The 21,708-nt window shown below is 39.7% G+C and overlaps 1 protein-coding gene across 6 annotated transcripts in view; it reads left to right on the top strand.

Moving 5' to 3' along the window:
* Crag (DENN domain-containing protein Crag) overlaps positions 1–21,708 on the top strand; it is a 579,187-nt gene that overhangs the window by 350,800 nt on the left and 206,679 nt on the right. For all 6 annotated transcript variants that reach the window (XM_068225395.1, XM_068225392.1, XM_068225393.1 and 3 more), the window contains one exon: positions 17,481–17,757. In XM_068225395.1, the coding sequence (XP_068081496.1) occupies positions 17,481–17,757 (277 nt within the window). The remainder of the gene's footprint in view (positions 1–17,480; positions 17,758–21,708) is intronic.

Raw genomic sequence — 21,708 nt, 5'->3', positions numbered from 1 at the left:
GTAATTATACTTTTATTGGTAAAAAGTGTCGTGACATACTCGAAAAGTGTAACAGTGCATTTGGGATAAGTCTTGTGGTGATTTGAAGAATATTCATCTATTGGTAAAAGTCTTTGTAAGTGAGAAATGTTCTCTTAAGTGTCTCACTTGGTGTGGCAGTGAAAGCCTCAGGCTGCTGACAGTAGGGTGGCCACAAAAACCACGCATGTAAACACACCGTTCATATGGGCAAAGAAGGCAAACATACCACCGAGACATTTGCAATTGTGGTAATCCTTATTGGCAGCAAACCAAATCACAAAATATCTATTATTAATCAGATACCACCTAGTCCAATTAGCAGACTTTTAACTAATAATAACATCGAGAGGATATCACGACAAGTGGATAACAGTGCACACTGTAGATTTTAACATGACCTTATAAGAGCATAAACTTTTTCTTAATAAGAGCATTTTAACATTCATGACATCATTCTTACTTCAATTTTAAACGTTTTTAACTACAATATGTAATGTCAGTTTTAGCAATCTACTGAAGATGATCATATTAGGATCGAAACCTGTATAGATGTGATGAATGTGAAATTTAAGTTTTAAAATACACATTCACCATAAGGCATTAAATAAAGAAGATGCTGTTCAACAATAAATCATTGTTATAGTGATTTAAAGAATATTAGTTTAGCTGTCAATATGGAAACATATAATTTACATTTTGGGGCTGTGGTATGTCTGCCTCAAAGAAATGCAGTAAATTGGATGATAAGTTATCAGCAAAATGAAACCCTTCCTCATGTGTGGACAGTTAGAGGGAAGTGATCATTGAAGAACCATGTAACAAAATACTAGCACATTTAAAAATTTTAAAAGTTAATGATTTGGGTGTGCACAGTGCTGATAGAATTTTGTTTTCAACGTTTTGGAACATACAACTTTTATCGCTCAGTGATACCATATTTAGTGTTGATACATAGTGTATAAGACTGTGCCCAACTAATTTCCCCAACTATTTACCATACATGCAGGCCCCGTGGTGTAGGGGTAGCGTGCCTGCCTCTTACCCGGCGATCCGGGGTTTGATTCCCAGCCAGGTCAGGGATTTTTACCTGGTTCTGAGGGCTGGTTCGAGATCCTCTCAGCGTACATGATTACAGTTGAGGAGCTATCTGACGGCGAGATGGCAGCCAAGAATAACGCCCGAGGGGCTTCGTCGTTCTGACCACATGACAACATCTGCAGGCTTTCCAGTGGTCGCTTGGTACACCATGGCTCTTCGGGGCTGTTGTGCCTTGGGGTTTTTAATGTTTTTTTATTTACCATACATAGATTGGCTAGAAATTATGTATTTCCTCTGGTATTCTGTCTTATTTTCGTCAAACACAAAGAAATACACTCTTCAGTTTATGATGAAATCCTACATTATGCCACTCTCAAAAATTTTGTTTTTGTAAATCCTGTGTTTTTTATCACAGAATTTGAATTGGCTAATATTAATGCTTGTTGCACAAATTTTCCAAACATAACTACTACAGATTGCCTTTGGCCATTTTTACACAGTCCCTATGGAGAAATGTGTTTAGTAAAAGGTATGGTAGGCATATCTAGACATAGACAACCCTCATATAAGCAAGCAAATTCATAAAATCATGGCATTGCCTTTCATTCATTCCCATAGAAGATTAGTACTTAGTATTGTATTCATTATACAACAATTTTGATGGAGAAATAGAGTTTGCCCATTATATGGAAACAGCTTATGATTTTGGTTGGCCAGGAAGAGGAAGGAGGAGGGCTGTTCCCCTGATGTTCCCATCTCAGATCTCGAATGCGTATTAATTAGTGTTATGGTCGCTACCATACGAACAAAACAGTACACAGATAGCACTCACAGTTCTGGAGGTTAGTTGTATCGCACCATGTAAATTTATTGCAATTTATATAGCATCTAAACCAGCAGCAAAATGATTCGGCAGTTCTTGGGACACAATTAATAGGTGGTCATGTAAATACAAAGGGCGTACTGTATTGTTTTACACTTTATTTTTTGTACATCCAGGTATGGTTCACATTTCACTTTTGAAGGTGGTGACGTGTAACTAGTGTCTTGTTCCACCGTTTGGTAGCAGCACACGCACAGGGGTTAACGAATGCACTCATCATAGCCAGTTCATAACAACACTGTCAGCGTAGGAGCAGACAACATGGAAAGCAACCGTCAGGGACAGCGCTATACAACTTGGTTCCTATGAAAAGAAGGCATGACCACTGCAGAAATTCATTGGCTCTTGTTGGCAGTCTGTGGAGAACGTGTTGTCACGGAAAACAGTTTACGGCTGGGTGAAAGGTTGGGAAACAGGGCGCACATCATTGGACATGGGAACCAGTTCTGGAAGGAATGTGACAGTGTCAATATCTGCCAACATTGCCCAGGTCGAACAGGCCAGAAGGAAGCAAATGCATCACATTTATGGCAATGGAGGCAGCCGCGGGAATTAGCCGAAACACCCTGCAATGGATCATGCACGTCAACTTACAGTTAAGGAAGGTGTCATCCATGTGGGTGCCTAGACTCTTGTCTGCAGACGAAAAGCAGAGGCATGTGGATGTGTGCAGATCACTTCTGCAATGCCGTGATCAAGATCCAGCCAACTTCATGGCTAGGTTTGTGACTGGTGATGAGACATGGCTCCATTACCATGAGCCACAAACAAAACAACAATCGATGCAATGGAAACATAGGGGCAGTCCACTGCCAAAGAAATGTCGAACAGTGCCATCAGTTGGTAAATGAATGGCGATAGTTAACGATGCAACATATGTGGCAACCCTTAAGTGCTTACGTCGTGCCATTCAAACTAAGGAGCCAGGAAAATAGACTAAACGTGTGCTTCTGCAACATGACAATGCCTGGTCCCACACTAGTCGAGAGACCACCGCTGCCATTGATCAAATGGGATTCACGGTGCTGCCATACCCATCATACTATCCCGACTTGGCACCAAGTGATTATCACCTGCTTGGGAGCATGAAGAAACCTCTGCGTGGTTGCTGTTTTGCGGAATTTGCAGAACTGGACACAGCTGTCAAGGCATGGGCACGCAGCACTCCGAAAGAATGGTTTCAGGAAGGTCTGGAGAGACTGGCACATCGATGGCAAAAGTGCATACAGTTATGAGGAGATTATGTTGAGAAGGTGGACATAACAACTGATGTGTAATGTACTTCATTTGTGTAGAAAAGAATAAAGTGTAAAACAATATAGTACGCCCTTCGTATTAAACATCCTCTGAGCTGAAGATACCTACAGAATCAGCAAAATGTGGAAAATATTGTCCGTAGATACCAAGAATTCAAGGATGATAATGATATCCATCGCTATTTAGGGACAGTTGAATGTGTACTTGCAAAAATGGGCTAACTATAATTTTATCAGAACAGAGATAAATTGCAAATGTCAAGAAAATAAAAAGAGAAAAAAACTGTACCAAACTTTGTTGCATAATTTTATCTCAGTGTGGTACTTTTAAATTATCAGTACCATACAATACAGTAGAACTGTATTCAAAATGAAAGGTGCTTGGAAAAACAGGATTATCAGAAAGTGAAGATACTGCATTTTACCTATAGATAATAGTTCACCTCAGATTTGTAACCAACATTTATTTTGTTACCATACAATACAAAACAGGTGTTTTTATATAAAGATGTTGCAAAATTATTTTGGAATATGACATAACTTCCCCTCAGCTTTGCTGGCTTTATTGGCCTTAACATTGTACTTTTATGGCAGCGAGTGATGGCCGACCACCAATACTGTTCTATACCGGGCGAGTTGGCCATGTGGTTAGGGGTGCGTGGCTGTGAGCTTGCATCCGGGAGATAGTGGGTTCGAATTCCACTGTCAGCAGCCTCGAAAATGGTTTTCCGTGGTTTACCATTTTCACACCAGGCAAATGCTGGGGCTGTACCTTAATTAAGGACACAGCCGCTTCCAACTCCTAGGCCTTTCCTATCCCATCGTCGTCATAAGACCTATCTGTGTTGGTGCAACGTAAAGCCACTAGCAAACAAAAAACTGTTCTATATTAATTGCCCTATGAATATTTTAAAAAATACATAAATGGTTCATCTTTTTTAAAATGGTATGCTTGAAACTTTACTGTAGTACCATTTACTTATTTGCAGATACCATCCATTCTCTTTGTTTCTATTTGTAGCAAAGGTTGAGTGCTTACAAACTTATCACTTGTCATTTTTACTACTTGAAATGGCTTCTTTTTTTAAAATTCCAGCTCTTTTTACTAAATCCATCCATTCATCCTGCACAGAATCCCAAGAAACCTATTTTTATTTTTATTTTTTCAGTCAACCAAAAATCCCTGTCACGGGAAAGGTATGTGGAACCAGGAACCAGATACTTATTCCTCCTGTGTTAGCCTGATTTTGCAGTAACAAAATTGGAAAGTAACATAGGGAGAGACTCCGGCAAAATGGGGATGTGACGTGAATATAAGAACCCAACAAGAGAGTTCTCTTAGCCTCTCTCACCTCAATCCTCCAATTTCCAACCTACTTGCATTGCCCCTGTTAAGCCGAGCAACCCAGTGGAAGGCTGGGTAACCAACCCCAGTGGGAAACTGGGTTGGTGAGTCAATGGATTTGGGGGCAATGAAAGACAACGGTAAACCACCACTGTACTTTTCCCTTGACAACCCTGCGATGGCTTTGCTTAATTCCAAACGTTCTGGAGTATCAAGTCTCCCAGTCGGATCTCTGAGGGAGACAGTATTAAGAGAAGCTCCTATTTTAAGCTGTCAAAGTAAATTCTCTATGAGTCATTAGAAGGATTGCAACATAGAATATCTGTGGTGCCCTACAGCCAGGGAAACTTTCAATAAAGGAAAGAAAAATGAGTTCACATTATGTAGATATCCTTGGATTTAATGAGACTCACTGGAAAGGATGTGGACCTTTTTGTAACTCATGGAAGGAATACTGTATACTTTTCGGGAAGCAATGATATGAGTCAAAATGTTGTTGCAACTGTTGTTCCCGAAAAACTGAACAACACTGTCCTAAGCTATGAACCCATCAGTGATAGAATCATTACCGTCAAAATGAATGCTTCCCCTTGCAGGATTAATATTATCCAGGTCTATGCTCCCACAGCTGCAGCATCAGATGCTGAAATAGAAGAGTTCTATGAACTATTAGAACATACCATCAATCTGTTTGCAAATATAATAATCCAAGGTGACTTCAATGCTGAGACTGGGGACACTACTGGAGACACTGACATCAGATCTGTGATTGGTCATTATGACCTAGGTGAAACGAATGAACGAGCAAAGCGGCTACTGGAGTTCTGTGTTGGCAATGACATGGTAGTTTGCAATACCCTCTTCCAGCAATCACCTAAGGTGCCTATACACTTGGATATCACTTGGTGATAGAGTCAGGAATCAGATTGATTTTATCTTGGTGAGACAACGTTGGAAGACATCTGTTCTATATTATAAGACCTTTCCTGGAGCAGAATGTAGCAATGACCACAATCTGTTGTCCATGAAAGTATGGCTAAAACTAAAAGTCACCAAGAAGATAAGAGCAAGACAGTTTAGACTCACTAACCAGGAATCTCTAGCATGCTTTGGGCAACTTGTACGGCCAAAGCTCCCAGATTTGCTACTAAATGAAGAAGAATCACCTTGTCAGACGTGGGACAGAATGAAAGAGATTGTCTCCTCTTCTCTCCCAGAACCAACTAGGAGGACACCAAGTGCAAAACATCCCTGGATATCGAACAAGACTTTGCAACTGATTGAAGGAAGTTATTATTTGAAGAAACGTAGTATCCAATCCATTCAGGATGAAAATAGGTACAGGATCCTGTGTAGAGAGATACAGCTTCATTGTAGGAATGATAAATTACAGTTCATCCATAGCGTTTGCGAGGAAATGGAACAAAACCAGAGCCAAAATCAAACAAAGGATCTCTTCAACAAAATCTATAGTATTAGTCATCAATTTAAACCACACACATGGATTGTAGAAGGTGAGAATGGGCGCCTAATTGGATATAGAAAAGAAGCGCTGGAGAGATGGAAACAATACTGTGAATAGCTATACTCTGGAAGAAATTATGATGTAACAGTCCATCAACCAGGAGGGCCTTCTGCATTGGACCCTTCCATTCTACAAAGTGAAATCAAGAACGCCATTAACCATTTGGGAAGGGGGAAAAAAAAAAAAATCCTTGGTGACTGGATGGTATTTCTGGAGAGATGCTTAAAGAAATGAGTGAAGAAGGCTTGTATGTGATGCACTCATTGTGTAGTAGGATATGGACAATGAGAGAATGGCCAAAAGATTGGACAAGCTCTATCTTAATCCCCTTGCACAAGAAAGGGTTAGTCAGGAAGTGTTCCAACTCATGCAGTTGCTCTGATATCTCATGCAAGTAAGATTTTATTGTACATCATAAATCTGCATCTGAAGTCCTACATAATGCCTCACATATTCATTGAGCAAGCAGGATTTGTTGCAGGAAATGAACACAGGAACAGATTTTTAATATGAGGCAAATAATTAAAAACATCTCATGAGCTGTGTTTCTGTGCTAATATGCTTCCTTGACTACAAGAAAGCTTTTGATTGTGTTGTCTGGAATAAACTATGGCAGGTTCTTGGTGAATTTGGCATTCTACAAATTTTAATATCTTTACTGAATAGTCTGTATGGAAACAACAATGCAACTGTAAATGTAGATGGCAACATTTCACATTTTTTCAGTATTTTGCAGGGTATCCGACAGGCCTGCATATTATCACGTATTCTATATAACATCTATGCTGAATATGTGATGAAGAAAGCCCTCAATGACTGGACTGGAGGCATATCAATTGATGGATGAAAAATTAGTAACCTGCACTTTGCTGATGACACCACTCTCCTTGTCGGCAGTGAAGATGTACTTGCAGAATTACCAGCAAGGGTAAAAGATGCAAGTTTAGAATATGGGCTAGAGAGCAACCTGAGCAAGTCCAAACTAATGGTAATTGACAGAGCAGCACAGATCCAGCTGACAGGTCGATTAACGGAACTGGAAGTGGTAAATGACTGTATATACCTTGGGTCGACCATCTGTGATACCGGAAGTTCTGACAAAGAAATTAGGAGACATATCACCTTTGCCATGAGCAAACTTACAAAAAATATGTCAGAGCAGAGCAATAACAAACAGTACAAATATTAGACTAGTTGATTCACTTGTGTTCTCTGTCTTCCTTTATGGCTCCGAGACCTGGACCCTCAAGGCAAGAGATAAGTACCATATCGATGCGTTTCAGATATGGTGTTGGAGAAGGTTGCTCCGTGTACCTTGGACGGAAAGAAGAACTAATGCATCTATTGTTCAAGAACTGAATATCTCCTAACGTCTCTTGTCTCACGTTATAAGGAGATTAGTCCAATTCCTCAGGCATATTGTAAGATGGGATAATGAAAATCTGGAGAAGTGTATCATAGGAGGCAAATTTGTCAGCAGAAAACCACGATGAAGGACATTGAGCAGGTGGATTGATCAAGTTCTGCGTAGCACCGGTCTGACTCTTCAGCAGGCTTTAGGAAAAGCTGAACATCAAAGTTGGCGCCGCTTAATCAAGAATATTGTGTGAAGTCAAATGGGGTCATGACGCTCAGCAATGAGTTACACGACTCACGATGATAAAATAGCATAAAATGTAAAAGCTTTGTATCTCATCATACAGCATTCCCTCATGTCAGCCCAACACACAGAAGATAGTTTGAACCTCTCACAATAGATGGCAGCACATAACTCATGTTGTTGTTTGAGTCATCAGTCCATAGACTGGTTTGATGCAGACCTCCATGCCACCCTATCCTGTGCTAACCTTTTCATTTCTACGTAACTACTGCATCCTACATCTGCTCTAATCTGCTTGTCATATTCATATCTTGGTCTACCCCTACCGTTCTTACCCCCTACACTTCCTTCAAAAACCAACTGAACAAGTCCTGGGTGTCTTAAGATGCGTCCGATCATTCTATCTCTTCTTCTCGTCAAATTTAGCCAAATCGATCTCCTCTCACCAATTCGATTCAGTATCTCTTCATTCGTGATTCGATCTATCCATCTCACCTTCAGCATTCTTCTGTAACACCACATTTCAAAAGCTTCTATTCTCTTTCTTTCTGAGCCAGTTATCGTCCATGTTTCACTTCCATACAATGCCACGCTCCACACGAAAGTCTTCAAAAACATCTTTCTAATTCCGATATCAATGTTTGAAGTGAGCAAATTTCTTTTCTTAAGAAAGCTCTTCCTTGCTTGTGCTAGTCTGCATTTTATGTCCTCCTTACTTCTGCCATCATTAGTTATTTTACTACCCAAGTAACAATATTCATCTACTTCCTTTAAGACTTCATTTCCTAATCTAATATTTCCTGCATCACCTGCCTTCGTTCAACTGCACTCCATTACTTTTGTTTTGGACTTATTTATTTTCATCTTGTACTCCTTACCCAAGACTTCATCCATACCATTCAGCAACTTCTCGAGATCTTCTGCAGTCTCAGATAAAATAACAATATCATCGGCAAATCTCAAGGTTTTGATTTCCTCTCCTTGGACTGTGATTCCCTTTCCAAATTTCTCTTTGATTTCCTTTACTGCCTGTTCTATGTAAACATTGAAAAGGAGAGGGGAGAAACTGCAGCCTTGCCTCACTCCTTTCTGGATTGCTGCTTCTTTTTCAAAGCCCTCGATTCTTATCACTGCAGACTGATTTTTATACAGATTGTAGATAATTCTTCGTTCTCGGTATCTGATCACTATCATCTTCAGAATCATAAATAGCTTGGTCCAATCAACATTATCGAATGCCTTTTCTAGATCTACGAATGCCATGTACGTGGGCTCGTCCTTCTTGATTCGATCCTCTAAGATCAGACGTAAAGTCAGGATAGCTTCACGTGTTCCTACATTTCTTCTGAAGCCAAATTGATCTTCTCCCAACTCAGCTTCAACTTGTTTTTCCATTCTTCTGTAAATAATACGTGTTAAAATTTTGCAGGCATGAGATACTAAACTAATGGTGCGGTAGTTTTCACACCTGTCAGCACCGGCTTTCTTGGGAATAGGTATAACAACATTCTGCCGAAAATCGGATGGGACTTCTCCTGTCATACATCTTGCAGGCTAAATGAAATAACCTTGCCATGCTGGTTTCTCCTAGGGCAGTCAGTAATAGAGGGAATGTCATCAATTCCAGGTGCCTTGTTCCTATTGAGGTCACTCACAGCTCTGTCAAACTCTGACCTCAAAATTGGGTCTCCCTTTTCATCAGCATCAACAGCCTCTTCATGTTCCAGAACCAAATTATCTACATCTTTACCTTGATACAACTGTTGGATATGCTCCTGCCATCTTTCTGCTTTGTCTTCTTTCCCTAGAAGTGGTTTTCCATCTGAGCTCTTAATATTCATACTCCTAGATTTCCTTTCTCCAAAGGTTTCCTTGATTTTCCTGTATGCAGCATCTACCTTTCCCAGGACCATACAGCCTTCGACATCCTTGCATTTCTCCTTCAGCCATTCTTCCTTAGCTGCCTTGCACTTTCTATCCACTTCATTCTTTAATCGCCTGTATTCTTTTCTGCCCTCTTCATTTCTAGCATTCTTGTATTTTCGTCGTTCATCAATCAGGTCTAGTATCTCCTGAGTTATCCACTGATTCTTAGTTGATCTTTTCTTCCTTCCTAACATTTCTTCAGCAGCCCTACTGACTTCATTTTTCATGACTCTCCACTCTTCCTCTATAGTGTTTCCTTCAGCCTTTTCATTTAGTCCTTGTGCAACATGTTCCTTGAAACAATCCCTCACATATTTACTTTCAACTTATCTAGATCCCATCTTTTTGCATTCTTTCCTTTCTTCAATTTCTTCAACTTCAGATGGCATTTCATGACCAACAAGTTGTGGTCAGAGTCCACGTCTGCTCCTGGGAAAGTTTTGCAATCCAACACCTGGTTTCTGAATCTCTGCCTAATCATAATGAAGTCTATTTGATATTTCCAGTGTCTCCAGGTCTCGTCCATGTATACAGCCGTCGTTTGTGGTGTTTGAACCAAGTATTGGCAAGGACTAAATTATGATCAGTGCAGAATTCAACCAGACGACTTCCTCTTTCGTTCCTTCGTCCCAATCCAAATTCTCCTACTGTACTACCTTCTCTTCCTTGGCCTACCACTGCATTCCAGTCTCCCATCACAATTAGATTCTCGTCACCTTTTACATATTGTATTAAATCTTCTATCTCCTCATATATTCTTTCGATTTCTTCATCATCCGCTGAACTAGTAGGCATATAGACCTGCACTATTGTGGTGGGCATTGGTTTGGTGTCTATCTTGACGACAATAATTCTTTCACTATGCTGGTCGTAGTAGCTTACCCGCTGCCCTATTTTCTTATTCATTATTAAACCAACTCCTGCATTTCCTCTGTTTGATTTTGTGTTGATAATTCGGTAGTCGCCTGACCAAAAATCTTGTTCTTCCTGCCAACGTACTTCACTTATGCCAACTACATCTAACTTTAGCCTATCCATCTCCCTTTTCAGATTCTCTAACCTACCACAACGATTCAAACTTCTAACATTCCACGCTCCGACTCGCAGAATGTCATTATTCATCTTCCTGATGATCGCCCCCTCTCGTGTAGTCCCCACCCGGAGATCCGAATGGGGGACTAGTTTACCTCCGGAATATTTTACCCGGGAGGAAGCCATCATCAGTACATCATTCATACAGAGAGAGCTGCATGTCCTCGGGAGTTAGTTACGGCTGTAGTTTCCCCGTTGCTTTCAGCCGTGTAGCAGTATCAACACAGCTAAGCCATGTTGAGTATTATTACAAGGCCGTATCAGTCAATCATCCAGACTGCCGCCCTTGCAACTACCGAAAGGCTGCTACCGCCCTTTCGATGAACCATTCGTTAGTCTGGTCTCTCAACAGATACCCATCCGATATGGTTGCACCTGCGGCTCGGCTATCTGCATCATTGGGACACGCAAGCCTCCCCACCGCGGCAAGGTCACATGGTTCGCAGAGGAGGACATAACTCATATTTAAAAAAAAAAAAGTTTGTTAGCCTGTTTTTGCGAGCACCTATTCAATTGCTTATCACTTGAAACTACATTGTAACCCACAAGATAAGTATTAGCTCTAAAGTATGCCATACATTCCTGGCTGTAACAATTCTACATAGATTAAATAAACTGATTTAAACACAGTTCATACTTCAAGTTTATTGGTAATTTATTTTGAATACATCTAGACATTTTTAAAACTAGAAACTTTAGTCACTGGACTATATTCTATTAACTTTTGGACCTTTTAGAATATGGACCTCCATAGAGTTTGGACATTTCAGTTTTATACCTTGTTTAATTGGAAGCCTCCCTGGCTCGGACGCAGCGCGTCGGCCTCTCACCGCTGGATACCGTGGTTCAAATGCCAGTCACTCCATGTGAGATTTGTGCTGGACAAAGCGGTGGCGGGACAGGTTTTTCTCCAGGTACTCTGGTTTTCTCTGTCATCTTTCATTCCAGCAACACTCTCCATTCTCATTTCATAGCAACTATCAGTCGTTAATAAATCACTTTGGGAGTGGCGACCCCATCGTACTAATAGCCTAGATATGATTCATTCATTATATCCCTGACCCAGTCACTGACTGGAAAACAGGCCATAGGTTTTCATTTTCCCCTTGTTTGATTGGACATTTTATGTATGTAGACTTTTTAACATTTAGGACATTCTCAAATTTTGGATATTTTAGCATTGGACCATATCTGTGCTAACTGTGACCCATTGTTCACTACCAACAAAATAGTCCAAGGTTGTTCTTTGTTCTGAACCCTTATTGTGATCCTTGTTATCTCATTACTTGATCTCAATGGAGATTAACCAGTGCCCCCTATCAGTTGCTACTATCTTATTCATACACAGCACTGAGAAGTAAAACAATTCATTTGACTGCTGCTTCATGAGTACTGAAACCTCCATGCTGAATGAGAGCTAGAACATGCTCCTCTAGAGCCTGTGTGAGAAAAGCAGCATACCAAACACTCACAAGATTTGTCTGAAATATTTTATTACTGTTTGCATGAAGGAGCTATACCAAATGAATGGTGAGATGCTATAGTACAAGGTGTATAAGGAAAAGGGTAATAAACATAAACTGGATAATTACAGGCCAGCCAGCCAGCCAGCTTGACATATTTTGCATGTAATCTCTGGAAAAACATTCTTTCTGATTATATTAGGCTGATCAAGTGGCTGCGCGGTTTGGATTACATAGCTATGAGCTTGCATTACGAAGATAGTGGGTTCAATCACCACTGTTTACTGCCCTGAAGATGATTCTACGTGGTTTCCCATTTTCACACCAGGCAAATTCAGGGGTTGTGCCTAAAGAAAAGGCCACTGTCACTTCCTTCCCACTCCTAGCCCTTTCCTATCCCATTGTCGCAATGAGACCTATCTGTGTCAGTGCGACGTAAGGCAAATTGTAATAATAAGTTATTATATTAGACATGCTTGCAAAATTACTAATTGAGAAGATAGTTCAGCTTCAGAAAGTTTATTTCAGTGAGACTCAACCTTTCCAGCAAGATACAACAGATATTTTAGGTGCAGGAGTCAAATGGACTGTGTTGCTATTGATGTATCCAAGGCTTGATGGGGAAAATCATGGGAGACTGCTGACAAAAATGAGGTCTCTTGGACTAGACAAAAGAATGGTTGAATGGGTAGCTGAATTTCTAGAAAATAGAACTCAGGGAATTAGAGTATGTGAAGCATTATCTGATCCTGTAACGATTTAGAGGTGAGTGCCGTATGACAGTATTATTTAACCTTTATATTTTCTTATATATATACATACACACACCTATATACCATCAGGCATGTGAAAAGATCTTACGATCGTTCAAGACTGGAGAAGTTAGATAAAGAATTCAGAATGTACAACACCAGAAACTTTTATCAGGCCTTCAAAGAGGAACTCTCGGGTTATAAACCACAATGTCTTCACTTTAAGAATACAGACCTGTAACCACCGGAACGCAGAACTTTTGGCAAACTACTTTGAGCAGTTGCTCATTTGCGAAGAGCCCACAGAGAGATTACCTGTTGAAGATCCTCCAGAGATACACTTGCCATCTAACCCACCAAGAAAGCAGTAAGTTCCTAATGCCATCGGACATCTTAAGAACTGCAAGGCACTTGGGGAAGATGGCATCATTGCGGAAGCTCTAAAAGCAGGTGGAAAGAAGATCACAAAGGCCATCTTGATCAACTGTTGGGAGACTGGCAGGATCCCTGATGACTGGAAATCAGCTATCATACACCCTTTACATAAAAAAGTTGACCGCAGTGATGTCATCAACTACCGAGGGATATGTCTGCTGTCAGTAGCATACAAAGTGCTATCAAGGATTTTACTGGACAATGTGGAAAGCCAATGTGATCGAACAGTTGGTGAATATCAAGGAGGATTTTGGCGGGGATGGTCCTGTACCGAGCAGATCTTCAACCTATAAACCATTCTCCAACTAAAGCAAGTAAGGAGTATGAACATCACTGTGGTTTTCGTCAACTTTAAAAAAACTTATGATTCTATCGACCACCAGACATTCTTCTCCATACTGCAAGAACGAGGTGTCGATTACAACACGTGCACCCTTATCCAACAGACTCTTACAGATACAGCATCTAAGGTAAAGTTTAGGGGAGAGCTATCTCGGAGTTTCAAGATAAGAACTGGAGTACGACAGGGTGATGGCCTATCACCCATTCTGTTTAATCTAGTGCTTGATAAAGTCATCAAGAACTGGTAATGTACACTGATGAATCTAGAAATCAAACCAGTTGCCATTGGAGCCGGGACCCGAAAGATTGAGATCAGGTGCCTAGCATTCGCAGATGACATTGCAATCCTAACCAGCAGCTCTAAGGATGCTGGCATTGCTATCGAAGCTCTGCATGATATAGCGGTGAAGGCAGGATTACACATATCGTACGAAAAAGCTAAGTACTTTGAGACTTGGCATCCCCCCCCCTCTTTGACGACCATACATGGAACGATTGGCAGAGTCAATCGCTTCCGCTGTCTTGGTGAATGGGTCCACCCCAATGGTAGAGATGGTACATCCATCTTAGAAAGATGTAACAAACTCAGTTCAGCGTACCAACTATCCTACAACCATTATAATAAGACGTGCATTTTGAAAAATGCTCTGTCATTACAAAACTGTTGTCAGACCACAGTTTTTGTACACCTCAGAGACCCTCCTGATGAACAAAAAAGACACCATGGAAGATCTAGAGAAAGCTGAAAGACGTATCCTCAGGAAAATTCATGGACCAAGATTGCTCCCAGATGGAACCTACAGACTTATATCGAACTCTGAGCTGTATCGACAGAATCAGCCAATACCAGCATGCGACGTAGGAGGCTTAAGTTCTATGGACACCTACAACAAATGGACAGCAACAGGCTTACCAAGAAGATCTTCTCTTTGGTTAAAAGCTACAAGACTGAAAGCTTGTGGCTTAATGAAGTACAGAAAGACTTGGATTCGGCTGGGATTTCAGACATCGATATAGAAGACCGTTCCAAATTTTGTGCTATGGTACAGTCTTGGACCCCACCACCTAGAGTCCCTAGAAGTCGGATGCCCCTTTCACAGGAGAGAAAGGAGAAATTATCAGCAGTGTTAAGAGATATTGGGAACGAAGAAGAGCGTCGAGGAAGAACTAGTCATCAGCGTTCCTTAGTGGGCTTAAATCATTGAAGACAGATTTTAATGTTAAAAAGTTGTCCAATCGATACAGAATCGATTATGAAATTTGTCACTTGTAATATAAATACTGAGCGAGTTGGCCATACAGCTTTTATTGCATAGTTGTGAACGTGCATTCGGGAGATTGTGGTTTCAAATCCCACTGTTGGCAGCCCTAAAGATGGTTTTCCATGGTTTCCTGTTTTCACACTAGGCAAATGCTGGGCCTGTAGCTTAATTAAGGCCATGGCCACTGCCGTCCCAGTCCTATCAATTTCTTATCCTTACATTGCCGAAAACCTCTGACGTGTTTGTGCAACATTAAACCACTAGCAAAACAAAGAAAAGAAAAAACTGGAGTCACAGATAAGGCTTTTTGTATTATAGAATAGTAAATAAGTTACAGGATTGTGAACGATTGCAAAAGACCTCGGCAATGTTGTGACATGGACAACAGACAATTGTTTGATCGTAAATGGGATTAAAAGTCAGGTTGTAAGTTTCACTAAGAGGAAAAGTCCTCTCAGTTTTAATTACTGCATTGATGGAGTGAAAGTATAGTACTTCGCGGGGATCACTGTAAGGACTTAGGTGTTAACATAAGGAAAGATCTTCATTGGAGTAATTGAATTAATGAGGTTGTAAACAAAGGTTACAGATCTCTCCATATGGTTATAAGAGTATTTTGTAGTTTTGTTAATGATGTAAAAGAGAGAGCAATTTAGTCTCTGGTAAGACCCCAAATGGTTCCAGTGTACGGGATCCACACCAGGATTACTTGATACAAAAACTTAAAAATATCCAAAGTCAAGCAGCACGATTTGGTCTCGGTGATTTCCGAGAGTGGTGTTACAGTAGTGTTGCAAACTTTCAGCTGGGGAGACTTGGGAGTAAGGAAATGAGGTGTTCGGGAATCAACATCTATAAGCAGTATGTTCCAAGCCGTTGGTGGAGGGAGGGCATGTAATGATGTTAGTAGAAGAATAAACTTGAATGGAGATTTTGAAGGTAGAAAAAATGATAATATGAAGTTAAAGTTAGAATTCAAGAGGACAGGCAAATATACATTTGTAGATGAGAAATTAGGGAATGGAATAATTTTTCAAGTGAAATATTTGATACATTTCCAAGTTCTTTGAATTTATTTATGAAAAGACTAGGTATTGATAGGGAATCTGCCACCTGAATGACAGTTCTAAATGCATATCGGTGATGACTGACTGATTTGATTTAGAACTCTGAGGTGAGCATCAAATTTGTGTTGTTTGGCTCAGTTTGGTGCTATTCGCTTATTAAGCTGCAATTGTAACAAGAATTGTTTTTAAAACATGTAGTTGGTACTTGAGCCTCAAATTACATAATGTTTGCACAGCAGTCCAGAATTGGTATCACACAGCACTGCAGACTTTGTTAGCATCCACCTTTACTGATTTTTGTCTCCCTCAACAAGCTTGTTTCTACTTCCCAGCTTCATCAGGGAAGGCAGACATTACACACGTTGAAGGGCCATCCTGACAGATCTTCAATCTTGATTTGAGAAGAAAAAAGCTGGATAAGCACAGGCTGAAAAGGAGATGTATGTAGAAGAACTAGGAATGATGAGGAGAGAGCTATCTGTGATGACAGTTCATGAAGATATGCTGATTGTCCTTGTCTCTCTTTTTTTAATGCTTGTTCTTGTCTCCTCTTTCTATTGCTCCCTCTTGACACACTAACCTGCCTTTATGTTCACCCTATTTTGTGTTCCTTTCTTCGTTCCTCTTCTCTGTCTACCGAGCTCGATAGCTGCAGTCGCTTAAGTGCGGCCAGTGTCCAGTATTCGGGAGATAGTAGGTTCGAACCCCACTGTCGGCGGCCCTGAAAATGGTTTTCCGTGGTTTCCCATTTTCACACCAGGCAAATGCTGGGGCTGTACCTTAATTAAGGCCACGGCCGCTTCCTTCCCACTCCTAGCCCTTCCCTGTCCCATCATCGCCATAAGACCTATCTGTGTCGGTGCGACGTGAAACAACTACCAAAAAAAAAAAAATCTTCTCTGTCTATGTATGACTTAATGTTATATATTGTTTGTTCCTTTCCAATATAGCCTACTGTATATACTATCCCATTTGGATCCTTTTCCCCTAGTGCGGTTTTGTCTTCCTAATCCCTTATCTGGCTTTCTTTTTATCCTACACTTCCCATAGGAAGACTGAAGATCTGTCAAGATGAGCCCCTCAATGAATATTGATGCCTGCCCTTGTTATGAAGCTGGCAAGCAGAAATGAGCTTGTCGGGGGCTGAAAACAGATGTATATAGAAGATAGAACAACTAGGAATTAGGAGGATAGAGCCTATCTCTTTGTGATGGAAGTGTTTGAAGATATGGAGATTGTCCTTGTCCTTTTGTGTTTTCATGTTTTTCCCTGTCTCCTCTTTTCTTTGCTCCCTCTTCACACTTTGACCTACTTTTATGTTCATCCTATTTTGTATTTCTTTTTCTTCCTGTCTATATATGACTTGATGCATTGATTAATATCTATCTTCCTTATATGCAAGCTGTATTTCTACACAGGGGAGTTGCTGTTCATCAAAATATTTGATTGGGTGTATGTTTTCTTTGTCTCTAGTTGAAAGCAGCGCTGGCTTACTAATGACTGGAATGGATAGCAAGCCTGTTCTTACTGAAGAAACTGACCTCTTCGACTATGATGTAGTTGGGGATAGTGGTGGTGGTTCAACACCTGGCTCAACTCGAAGAAGAAATCGCAGTGGTAGCTGCTCTGAGTTCATGTTTGGTTTAAGACATCCTCACCATAATGTTGCCCCCAACTGTCCCACAAGTCCCAAGCCTTCACATTCCCATTCACCGGACAGTAGCAGTTCTAATTGGAAGCTGCTCAGCAGGTATAAAATGTGTAAATTTTACTTGTGTTTGGTTCTGACACTTCTCTCTTATACATGTAGATGTACAGTCGCTGAAGAAAAAAGATGAGCACATGGTATTTTGTAAGTTTCTTGTAAGTACACTTTTCTCAGAAACATGGAACTTACAGTGTTTGTTGTGGATATCCACAGGGTTTGTATTTCCATGGGAGGTAAATTATATTTTTATGATAATTGAAATTAAGTCTGATAAAATATTAAATGTGAGGAACTTACAACACCAAGCCCTCTTTTTTTTTAGCAACTGTATATGTGGTTGTTTATTAGATATTCAGAAGTTCCCTCCCTTTCTGATTAGAAGTTAATCATATGTTAATTTATGTAAATAACTAAAAGGAGTGAATATTACTGTTGATGGTAAGATACAGTATTTGTTAGTTAATCAGTGTCTTTCCATTCATAATGTGTAACATACATTTACTTTAACCTTTTCACTGCTGTGATCGAGTATACTCGAGCTGCCTGAAATGGCCCGCCAGTGCTGCGATCGAGTATACTCAAGTCGGACTTTGCGCCGCTAATGCTGCGGTCGAATATACTCAGTCTGCCTTATAACTGTGTTATATGCTTCTGTCATCTATTAATCACCACATTGAACTAAGTAGTTTATATTTTTTTCCGTGAGTAGTTTTCTTTTGTCACACTTGTAAACACCGTGTTTAAATGATGGCTGCCGCATACGAGCGTAAGATGCGTCCGGATGAAATCTTACACTTTTAGAGGAGATTGAGTCCGGTGTGGATTTTGACAGTGATGGTAGTTGATATTGAAGATATTAGTGAAGTGATAGGGAGTGATGATAATGTTGATAGAGGTGATGATTTGCTGCCAAAGAGAGGAAAAAATTACACTGACGTAGGCCTGCCCACAGGGTCGGACGATGATTTTACGCCGAATTTTACGCTTGCATTTCAAGAGCCAAACCTACCTATGCCAAATAATAATTTGACCCCTTAATGTCCTAAAATGGATTATTTCAAGGTATTTGTGATTAAAGAGATGTCGGCGAGGGTAGCAGCTATCACCGGCTGAGCAGTATTTAATACTATACGCGCACTTTTTCTTGAGCCCGGAGCTCCCTAGTGCTGAATCGGTAAACCTCGGTTATCTTCGACGTCCATATCGGCAACCTTTGAAACACAAACTATGAATCGCTGATTCATCGCTGTGCGACATCTGGTGTACACTTTGCTAACTAGTACTGTTGTTGTTTACACAGCAAAGCCAAACTATATAATTCATGCTAGTAACAAGATTCGCATTGAGAAATGTTATATAATGTTAAATAATGTATGTGTGACACAATTGTTGACGTAAGATAATAAATGTTTAGAAAATTAATTTCGATCGATCATATTATCGATTCAATTGAGATTTCATTTCCATCCAGTTGGCAGTATAACCGGAACTGGCAGCACTTCCTCCTTGCTCCTCACCCCGTAAAAATCGGGCTCAAGAAAAAGTGCGCGTATAGTACTGTGGATGTCAAGTAATCTCTTCCTTTCAAATTACAGTTTATCCACACAGTGGATGCACTTTTTCCGCCCCAATTTTTATAACAAAAATATAGGGTGCATCTTTCACGAGAGGAGAAATCGGTAACTAAAACATCATAGACTATTAAAATAAGCATGATCTTGAATGTGAAATTATCAGTTGCATCAGTAGTGATATAGTAAACCAGTAGCGACCAATAAACAGTGTATGGTCTCATTACAAGTGAGTCTACACTTGATCAATACTTTTAAGCCAATGTGCCTCTTCATTATGTTCTGTGGATGCATCCCATATAGTTGACCAGTATTCTCTTATGCTCTTCGCAGTTGGTATACCATTGCTATTCTGCATGTTAGCTGTCTCAGGTGTCCTGAGTTTGTTGTAAAATAGTTTCTCATTCCCATTAAAAAGAGAGTTTTGTGCCTTTCTTTCCGTTGCCTTAGTATAGCACTTGAGACGTTTAGCAAGGGCAGTTAGTTTTTGTTTTACTACACTTCCAAAATAAAGTTAAGGTCTGAGATTTCTAAAGTCTTTCAAATCCAAACAGGTGTTCAGGGAGATGGTCTATCACCACTACACAAACTTGGCCACACTGTGTTAATATAGTCACTGTAGCTGATGGTAGCTATCCATTGATCAATCGACTTACTCAATACACCAATGGTCATCGAAGTCCTTGTCTTTGCAGTCATGTAAGGAAAATATTGAGGAATACCAAAAACCACTTTACTAAAGATGCAGACCAATCACATGCCTGCCAACTTTATACAAAAGTATAACATCACTTGTAGAAAATATAATCAAGAATCATTGCAAGGTCAATGGCATTATCGCTGAGGAACAAAAGGGCTGCCAACGGTTCACAAAAGGCTGTAAAGAACAATTAATAATTGATAGTATAATCATGGAACAAGCATACCATAACAACCGAAATTTGCTCACTTGTTTCATAGATTACAGAAAGGCATTTGACTCAGTGCCACATTCCCGGCTTGTTGAGGTTCTTCGAGTATATAAAATTGGTCCTAAAATAGTGACATTCCTAGCAACTACCATGCAGACTTGGAAAACCACTATTAACCTCCACAATGGAGAAGAATGTGTGATAACTGACCTCATACCAATTAAAAGAGGCATTTTCCAAGGGGATTCCCTCAGTCTGCTATGGTTTTGTCATGCTCTGAATCCACTATCAGACTTACTGAGTTCAACAACTTATGGATTTACTATCAAAAATAATCAAAGAGCAATCTACAAAATTTCATATCTGCTGTATATGGATGATCTGAAACTGTATGCTGCATCACAAAGACAACTTGAACACCTTGTTTCAGTTACCCACAATTTCTCCACAGACATCTGCATGAAATTTGGATTCGATAAGTGTGCTACTCAGACAATTATGGGGGGCTCTTTCTCAGCACAGGGCATCCACTCTGAAGCAACAGGTATCTCACCACTTTTTTTACATCAAAGAAAGGACAATAAGTTCCACCTTTTCAATACTATATATTGTGTGAAAGTTTTACATTACAGTTAAAACATCACAACTTTTGTACATTCGGTACCGTTTTCGACAGATTCCCTGTCGTCATCAGCTGAGAATAATTAAACAAAGACAAGTATAGATCATGATTCTTATGGTGTGATTACAATGGTGGATTATAAATATACATTATATGATTAAAATAGTATATATATATACACAAATTATAGGTAAGTAAGTCGGATGTTATCTACTACCAACTTGGCACCTGAGGTTCTGACTTGGATCAGGATCTTTCCAAATCATTTATGTATTCACAACTTACAACACAAGATCTTCAAGTACCACCTTAGCAAGAACCTCAATTACTATTCCTCAAAATAATGTAAACCATTCCAGAATACAAATCGACATATTGAACTGTTCAATGGACATTCTAACTATCAACATCAATACATAGTGAAAAAATTAACTCATCTATTTCTGCTTGCATTGAACATTAATATAATTCTTCCATTCTTAAGTCCAAGTTGAAGCTCCAATCAAATTTTATTGTACATATTTTATGTGGAACACCATTCGACTAAATGTTTGTTTACCTTTTTAATGTGTCAAACATGGCTACATAACTTCAATGAATTGACTGGTCAAAAAGTTAAAATATTACAGATTTAAGCCTACAATCAAATTTTACTATAGGCCCTAATTATATATTACAAGAACAAAATTTCTTTTAACAAATTAACCTTTTAATTAGAAATATTAAGGTGTACACCTCATAGAATAATGACCATTCCCATTTTACTTACCTTTAATTTGTGTGTATGTGTATATATATATATATATATATATACTATTTTAATCATATAATGTATATTTTTAATCCACCATTGTAATCACACCATAAGAATCATGATCTATACTTGTCT

This window comes from Anabrus simplex, chromosome 1 (assembly GCF_040414725.1).
Source record: "Anabrus simplex isolate iqAnaSimp1 chromosome 1, ASM4041472v1, whole genome shotgun sequence".
Classification (NCBI taxonomy): domain Eukaryota; kingdom Metazoa; phylum Arthropoda; class Insecta; order Orthoptera; family Tettigoniidae; genus Anabrus; species Anabrus simplex.
This window is presented reverse-complemented; position numbering and strand designations above follow the sequence as displayed.